This window comes from Gastrolobium bilobum, unplaced genomic scaffold (genome assembly GCF_033153095.1).
Source record: "Gastrolobium bilobum isolate Gb01-03AN ecotype WA unplaced genomic scaffold, APGP_CSIRO_Gbil_v1 utg49561, whole genome shotgun sequence".
Lineage (NCBI taxonomy): Eukaryota > Viridiplantae > Streptophyta > Magnoliopsida > Fabales > Fabaceae > Gastrolobium > Gastrolobium bilobum.
In genome coordinates this window covers 165,185-174,259 of record NW_026896273.1, presented here as the reverse complement: position 1 = coordinate 174,259, position 9,075 = coordinate 165,185, and the positions used below count along the sequence as shown (strand labels likewise).

At 35.3% G+C, this 9,075-nt stretch overlaps 1 protein-coding gene across 2 annotated transcripts; it reads left to right on the top strand.

Moving 5' to 3' along the window:
- The first annotated feature begins 758 nt into the window (after positions 1 to 758).
- LOC133298569 (probable glycerol-3-phosphate dehydrogenase [NAD(+)] 1, cytosolic) lies at positions 759 to 6,196 on the top strand. Of its 2 annotated transcripts, none has more exons than XM_061497892.1 (5): positions 759 to 2,272; positions 3,772 to 3,993; positions 4,696 to 4,943; positions 5,456 to 5,595; positions 5,773 to 6,196. In XM_061497892.1, the coding sequence occupies exons 1-5, from the start codon at positions 1,615 to 1,617 to the stop codon at positions 5,894 to 5,896; spliced, it is 1,392 nt and encodes a 463-aa protein (XP_061353876.1). In that variant the 5' UTR covers positions 759 to 1,614; the 3' UTR covers positions 5,897 to 6,196. The 2 variants fall into 2 exon arrangements, with proteins under 2 accessions (XP_061353876.1, XP_061353875.1); XM_061497891.1 differs by having other exon boundaries at positions 4,636 to 4,943.
- The last annotated feature ends 2,879 nt before the right edge of the window (positions 6,197 to 9,075 follow it).

The following is a 9,075-nucleotide window of genomic DNA, read 5'->3' as shown; positions in this document are numbered from 1 at the left end:
CATAATACAACTTTACTTTTCTACACACACATTAAAGAGGTGGGGTTCATATATTTTTTTTTTTCTTTTATCATTTCACTTTCTCTCTCCTTTTTATTGTGTATGTTAAAAATAAAACTTAAATTATGTAAGATAACATTAATAAAATTCATAAATTATTCAACCCAAACATATAACACATTTTTGTTTTACAGGGCAAAAGTTGAAACCCCGACAAGACCTACTACGGATGGCAGGTTACATGAGTTGACACATAAAAAATAAAACATTGATTTGTTTTACTTTTTTTTAAAAATATAAGAAAAAAACTAAATAAAATACAGAGGTGGACAAATGATCCAATACGTTTTATTAAAATTATCAAAATTTTAATGTTTTATTTTTATTTTTTTGAACAAATTTTTTTTTTTCAAGTTGACAAACGAATCAATATGTGACATGATAATAATTTATATCATCTATTTAAACTCATACAAAATCCGTCAGGAATCGATACAACTCACATTTTAACTTGACCTGTCGCGGATCATAATTTTTTTTATTTTATTTGAAAATCATCATAATAATCTGTTTTTTTGCCACCTCTAAATGCCGCCATAACATTGTAGCATATCACATGGAACATGATAGGCAAAGTCATCAAATATTAATGACCATTGGGGGAAGTTGGCAACAGCCACCAACCTTTAATGCCATACCTATAAGCTTCAAGAAGATTCAACCATACATCTTCATTACATTACACCTCCTTTTATCTCTCTTATATGTTTTTCTTTCTATTGCATTGCAAATGTGATCAAACTTTGTATTCTCAATTTCATGCACATTCCAGTATTATCTTTCTTACATAATTTTCATTCTTCTTTTTTATTTATATTTTTATATATATATTTTTTCCCCACCCCCCACGTTTTGAGCTTTCCATTCCACAAGGTCGGCTCTTACATTTAAAGCAATAGAAATTTTTGATGACTTGGAGGAATTGAAGTAAATCAACCCTTTAAATTGAATCAACATTACTTTGCAGTTCCCAACACGAAAGTTAAGGTTTTTTATTTTTATTTTTTTTATTTTATATTTTTTATTGGTTCTAGCTGCGTTTATTGTTGGGTAGATGAACAAACTCTAGGCGGAGAAAACAAAGTTACATTTGTTTTTGAATTTTTGTTCTTATCTATTGGCATTTGCACTGCTTAGAAACTCAAATAAAGAGACCCTTTTATATATTTATATATATTTCATGCATTGCTCTGTTTCGATTAAGTTTAGAGTGGTAGAAGCTTCATTTTTTGGTGAGAAATTTAGTAAAAGGAAGAACCCAAATATTAGTTAATTCAGATTTGGTCCAGCAAGATCCACCAATAAGATTTGATTTTCCATGTACTCTGTATCTTATGGTAGCACAAACCTCTAGTCAAAAGTGTGGAATTCAGTAGTTGGGTTAGGGAATGTAATGTGAGAGACATAAGCTTGAGGCATGTTATATAGGAGTCTCTGTTTAGTTTATATATAAAGCATAAGACATGGATTAGAAGTAACTCCTTCATCTATTGAAGTTAATAGAACTAGAAGACAAAAAAGCACCAAAATTTATTTGAGATTTCAGGCCTTGTTATGGTGGGAAGCATTATGGGAATAGTTAGTAATGCATACTCAAATGGATCTGTTCAGAACAACAATGGTTTAGAAGAGAAACTTGATGATCTTCGTGGCCTTTTTGGCAAGGTAGATGGTGACCCTTTGAGAATTGTTGGTGTTGGAGCTGGTGCTTGGGGAAGTGTTTTTGCAGCTATGCTGCAAGATACTTATGGCGTATTCCGCGACAAAGTACAAATCCGGATATGGAGAAGGCCAGGAAGGACAGTGGATAGAGACACTGCTGAGCATCTCTTTGAAGTTATCAACTCAAGGGAGGATGTGTTGAGGAGGTTGATTAGGCGTTGTGCTTATCTGAAATATGTTGAGGCAAGGCTTGGTGATAGGACTCTACTTGCTGATGAGATTCTGAAAGATGGGTTTTGTTTGAATATGATTGATACACCACTTTGTCCTTTGAAGGTTGTGACTAACTTGCAGGAAGCTGTGTGGGATGCTGATATTGTGGTTAATGGTTTGCCTTCAACTGAAACTCGTGAGATCTTTGAAGAGATTAGTAAATATTGGAAGGAGAGAATTGCAGTGCCTGTGATAATCTCTTTAGCAAAGGGTATAGAGGCTGCATTGGAGCCTGTTCCCCATATTATAACTCCCACCAAAATGATTAACCAAGCAAGTAAGAGTTTTCTTCATCTCTTTTTATGAGTTTTCTTTTCTTCATACTTTTGGCTTCTTTCTTGTACTCAAAAAGGGAAGATTTTTCTCATGCACTTGATAGAATAGAGGTAGTAAAAGAATGAGGAGATTATCTTTCTTTTTCGTTTTTTTTTTTCATCTCTATTTTTTCACACCCCCGCCTCCCCTTTTTTCCTGAAATGCATTAGTGAAACACTATTGCATATTACGGAAATGAATGATCTCATGAATACTTCAAATGGGAGAATATAACTACAATTTTATTTATGTGGCAAACCATCCCGGTTTAGTAAATAAATACATAGTTGGTGTTGCACTGACATGTTTTTTTTTTAAGTTTGGTTGATAAGGTTGTTCCTTTGTATCCAGCAGGTCATGATTTTGTGTTTAGGAAACAATCTATTTGCAAAAAATGTAAGGGTAGCGTACAATTGAGGAACCTTGTGTATGGGGGTTTTCCTTTTAGATTGATTGGAGTGGCGGGATTTAGAAGATATGAAAATCTTTCTCATCAAGATAAAAATATATTTAAGGAAAATCGTATATAGGGTCGTCTTTATGTGTGAGACAGTGAGAGGGAAGGGATTCGTTGATATCTCACTGTAAAGAACTTTGGGATACACCATCTTAAAAGCTAGCTCAAGGGGTGGGAGTGCCCAAGGCCTTATAAAGGCCATATTAGTTGCCCATCCAATCAATGTGAGACTATATATCTCAACACGCCCCTTCACGCAAGAGCCCTTTAAGCTAGAAGCGTGGAAATTGCACAGGGCCATTTTTGGTTTACTTTTTTGTGCTTTTTTATTTTATTTTAATTCCACTTTTTTAATAGCGGGAGACGGTGAGACTCTGATACCATGTAAAGAACATTGGGATACTCACTTTTAACATTTCTCATTTAGTCACATCATCCACTTGCAATTTGGTGTATGGCATACTTCAGGATTAACTTTTCATATTTTGGCCAATAAAGCTAGAGACGAAGTTCTAGCCGAAGAATCTTCCGCAGCATTATTGTGAGTTTTATTTGTGGAGAATGGAGATAATCTTCCCTGTTTATTTGAATGAATGTGAAATTGACCTATTAAGAGTTGATCTTGACTTAACCTTCATTTCCACTCCTAGCATGTTCATTTCACTGAAATCTATATTTGTCATATTCGTATTTAGGTATATTACAGTTCAACTATGATAATTTAGAGGCAAGGTTACTGCTATGTATTATCTATAATTTATTTGATACCAGCCAATGGAAGCTAGTAATTTAGTATACAACAATTAATAGTGCTTATTTCTCTATTTTCTTTTTCTTTTTCATCAATTTTTTTTTATTTTTTATTTGGATTCATGAACAACCAACCCAACTATTTTGAGATAAAGGTGATATTGAAGCTATCTAAAAGAAGTTTGAGCTTCTTTATTTGTAATCTATTTTGTCTTTCCTTAATTCTCAACTCTTTACAATGTATAATTTGACAGCTGGAGTTCCTATTGAGAACATACTTTATCTTGGTGGTCCAAATATTGCCTCAGAAATCTACAACAAGGAGTATGCCAATGCTAGAATATGTGGCGCTGAGAAATGGAGGAAACCTATAGCAAAGTTTCTAAGACAACCACATTTTATTGTCTGGGACAATAGTGACCTTGTCACCCATGAGGTCATGGGTGGCTTGAAAAATGTCTATGCAATTGGCGCAGGTAAGCTTCAAACTAGTTATCATAGTTTTATAGCTGATGTGAAACTTATAGTAATCTGTATTGCCCATGTCTTTCCTATGTTGTAATGCTGTGACTTTTTCTGATAACCCTTGTAATGTGCCATTCTTTTGTTTTTTTCACCCCCATATTTTAGTTTTGAATGCTATACAAGCATTGCAATGTGCTTAAAAAATAACTTTGATGAATGACCATAGGAGAAATGAAACAGACCATTTTTTACACTCAAAGGTGGGGGAAAAAGAAAGAACTACAGAAAGAAGAAAGTAATCTGGTTGAAGCAATTCAGATAAGCGTCTAAAGGCTTTAGAATTGGTCCATCTACTTTAATATGATACACTTTTTATGAATTCATATAACATAACAGTTATTTATATTTTAGTTTCATCAAAACTGAATTTCTTATGTTTTCAAACTGTGGTTGATTCTATCAGAACCAAGTAGCTAGATCAGTACATCCATAAACTAGCATTTATTATGTCTTGCAATAAACTTTGGATATGGAGTGTTTTAGTTTAATATTATTGCTTGCTCTCTTCCTTTTGTTTAGAGTTGGGGGTGGCACTTAAATGGGAAACTTTGACTGCAATAATAGGAGCTTGCCTTCTTTTTCCATTTACATAGCTTACATTTGGTTTCTCATTTACAATATATATATATCTTGTTTTTTCTCATTGTTATCAGGAATGGTAGCAGCCCTTACCAATGAGAGTGCTACAAGCAAATCTGTATACTTTGCACATTGTACATCAGAGATGATATTTATCACTCACTTGTTGGCTGAAGAACCTGAGAAACTTGCGGGGCCGTTATTGGCTGACACTTATGTGACTTTATTAAAAGGTCGTAATGCATGGTATGGCCAGATGCTAGCTAAGGGTGAATTAAGCCCTGACATGGGAGACAGCATCAGTGGCAAAGGAATGATTCAGGTATAGTTTGCAATTTTCCACTTCTTAGTTATTCCAAACACGTTACATTCCTCAGGTGTGCCAGTTGCATCTTTGGAATGTGCAAATTGTGGAGTCAATATCATTCACGTGAGAAAGGAGGGTGTTAAGATGTGTTTTAACCTAACAATTTAAACTTCCGGGAGTGGCGAGGCCTGTGCATTGTCCAGGGCTCCAATCCTTTAAGGCTTTTGGCGTGAGGAGATATGATAAGGATTAAAAAAAAATCACTTCCCATTTCCCCCCAACTAAGGAGGATAGATGTGAGGGTAATTTTTACATGCAGTCTTACCCTTACATGTTTGTAAAGAAGTTATTTTTCAGATTCAAACTCGTTGACCATTTAGTAAAACAAAATTAATTTTACCTTTGCTCGAGACTCGTCCTCTTGGATGTGTTAAGGATGAAAATAAAATTATTAACATGCCTTCACGTAGAAGTTTAAACTTACTGCAGAGTTGGTTTATGACACACTCTACTATTTGTGTTTCTAGGGTGTCTCTGCAGTGAAGGCATTCTTTGAACTTTTGAGCCAATCAAGCCTGAGTGTATTGCACCCTGAAGAAAACAAGCCAGTTGCTCCTGTTGAGCTCTGCCCAATCTTGAAGACACTATATAAAATATTGATATCCAGGTAATTTCCTGCAACCATTAATTAGCTGGAATATTAGATGCCTCTTGACATGACCCTTTCAGCTTATGATCTTTGAACACTTAAAAAAAAAAAAAAGTATTTGGAAATATCTATATGCAATCTTGCCTATGCTCTAAGTTTCTTTACCATACTTGTGGCGCATGTTGCATTTCTCAGGGAACAGTTATCACAAGCTATTCTCCAAGCTCTTAGGGATGAAAATCTGAATGATCCCCGTGAACGAATTGAGATTGCACAAAGCCATGCTTTCTACAGGCCTTCACTTCTTGGGCAACCCTGATTATTTATCCTGGAAAAACACACGTGTATGCCTCAATGTATATTGAGCATTTGTTAAGCATGTTTTCTTTGGGTACAATTTCTTGCAATTTTTATTTTTTTTTATGGGCAAAGATGTAAGAGTTTATGATGGATTTCATACACACTGTATATATTAGACAAAATTATAACCCATGTTGGCAATTAGACACAAAATAGCTCAAAACATTGTACTAGCAATAAGGGTATGATCCAATTCAAAACACTGCTATTGTTAAGTCAAAACACTGCTATGGTTAAGTAGCAAATTTAGCTGGGTTGCCACGGCCACAACATTGTGGTCAAAGTGACAATACTTGAGTTGTTTATCTTGCAAAATCTTTATGTTTTTATCCTTTGGTGAAGCAACATTGACCAAACTAATATGAAATTGTTACTGGGCCCTTGAATGAATTGGGCTTCCAGAGAATGAATTAGGTCTTTGTGACCTTGATTGCTACTACTAATCTCTGGATGCCATAGTGGGTCTTTCGCAAGTCGCAACAGCACTAGTGAGAATTAGGGCATGTTTAAATTCAGTTAAGGTCTATTTTGTAAAAATAATTTTAAATTATAATTGTTTTTTATTTTTAGAATAAAATTTAGAGAATATGTTTAAGTTGTTGTTTTTTTATATTTTGACTATTAATTTTCAAAAAAAAAAGTATAGAAAATTCTATTTTATTAACTATTTTACAAAATAGTTTTAAAGAAGAAAAAAAATCATCACATAATCAAAGTACGTGAAGGAAGATTTTTTTTTTTTTTTTTAGTTTATTCAAATGCTCACGCAATTACTAATTGGGAGTGATAGGTAAATAAAATGTCATAAAAAAATGATGATTTAAATTTTAAATATAATATAGATCAACTAATTCAATAAGTATTTTCAATAAAATCAAGAGTAATTCAAAATTTTATAGAATTTAAGGGTGGTTAATAGATTAAATAAATATCATGGACTGCTTACTTATCTAAAAGTGCATATCACATTATTTTGGTAATAAAAATACAATGCCAAATGCGAAGAATTGTTTTTGTTTTTATTTTTACTAGCAATATCTAAAGTGTACGTGTTTATTATTAAATGAGAATTTAATAGATATATATATATATATATATATATATATATATATATATATTTTCTTAATTCTAATTAGTTAAGATCGCCGTACACCTTAAATTTTATCAAGTATATATAGATACATCTTTTGTACACTTTAAAGACTGTCATTTTCAGAGAAGAGAACTGAAGCTATAACTCAAATAATAATAAATTATAACATCCTTTCTTTTTCATATATAATAACATTTAAAAAAAACATATATAATAAGGTCATATATACTAGCAGTATATGGTCATCGCTCAGTTTGTCTCATGGCTTCTTTACTCTATAGACTATAATCTCCATCAATATATATTAGCAGAATGGTCACTCTCTCTCCTTGTGATCATCACCCTTCACTTGATGTCCCAATTCATGTGTCTCTCTTGCTTTTCCATGTCCAACTACATCGCCAATGGCTTTCCTGTTGGGAACTCGGTTTCCTCAAGCTCGGCTCAGGGGCCTTTTGTGCAGAAGTCAATCAACAAGATCCTGATCTCGGATCTCGATCTCGGCAATACCTCAGCCTGAACTTCACCAGGTCAGGCAGCGCAGCGAAAAAATCAAAACGAAAAACAAGAGAGAGAAGAAGAACACAACCAGATTTTAACGTGGGAAAACCTTCTTGAATGAAGAAGTAAAAACCCACGTGACCTAGTCCAGATCAAAAAAATCCACTATGAAAATAATGGTTACAACGAATCAAATACACCAATGTGGTGGTTAACTCAACCTCTCCAACAATGGTGATAATCAAACTACCCTAGAGATGTTTCACTCAAACTCTCTCTAGAGATCTCTCAAATGCAAAGCATAAAGCTTTACTCAAACAATCAAACAATTTTTCTCTCAAATTTGTTCTCTCAAATCTGACCTCTCAAATCTAACCTAGCCTCCACCCTCAACTAATGAGTATATATAGAGAAGGTGGGAATTAGGGTTAGGGTTTTTAGGAAACCCCTCAAATGGGCTTGGGCTTAGCATTGAAGGAGGAAGCCCAACAAATCTCCCCCTCCGACTTCAATGCGTCGGCTTCAGCATCAACCTGGCTCCTTCACAGCAGTCTTCAAATTTTCTTGCTAGAACCGGCTTTGTCATCATGTCGGACCAATTTTGGTCAGTGTGCACCTTGACGAGTTCGAGCTCTCCACCTTCCACCACATCCCGGATCCAGTGATACCTCACATCAATATGTTTTGTGCGGGAGTGATAGGTAGAATTCTTTGCAAGATGGATTGCGCTTTAATTGTCACAACCCAGCTCGTACTTGTCTTGATCATGGCCGAGTTCCATGAGGAACTTCTTCATCCACAACATCTCTTTGCTTGCCTCAGTAGCGGCAATGTACTCAGCCTCAGTTGTAGATAGTGCAACACATTTCTGAAGTCTTGATTGCCAAGAGACAGCTCCTCCGGCAAATCTCATCAAATATCCTGTAGTCGACTTCCTTGAGTCGGCGTCTCCCCCTAAATCAGAATCCGAGTAGCCTTGCAACTCGACTTTGCCTTCTCCAAATCGGAGACATAAGTCGGTCGTACCTCGGAGGTACTTGAAGATCCACTTCACTGCTTCCCAGTGCTCTTTGCCGGGGTTTGACAAATACCGGCTTACCATTCCAACAGCATACGCCAAGTCGGGTCTAGTGCAAACAATTGCATACATCAAGCTTCCGACGGCGGATTGGTAAGGGACCTTCATCATCTCATCTTTGTCTTCATCAGATCTCGGACATTGCTTTTGGTTCAGCTTTATGTGTCCGGCTAGGGGGGTGCTCACTGTTTTGGCTTTGTCCATGCTGAATCTCTTCAAAATCTTCTCAATATATTTCTCTTGACTCAGCCACAGTAGCTTCTTCTGTCTATCTCGGATAATCTTTATTCCGAGAATCTGCTTTGCAGGGCCGAGGTCCTTCATTGCGAAGGACGAGCTCAACGCCTTTTTCAGGGCGGCTATCCTCGATTTGTCTTTCCCTACAATAAGCATGTCGTCAACATATAACAACAATATCAGAAAATCTCCAGCCTCATACCTCTTCACAAATACGCAGTGGTCGGCT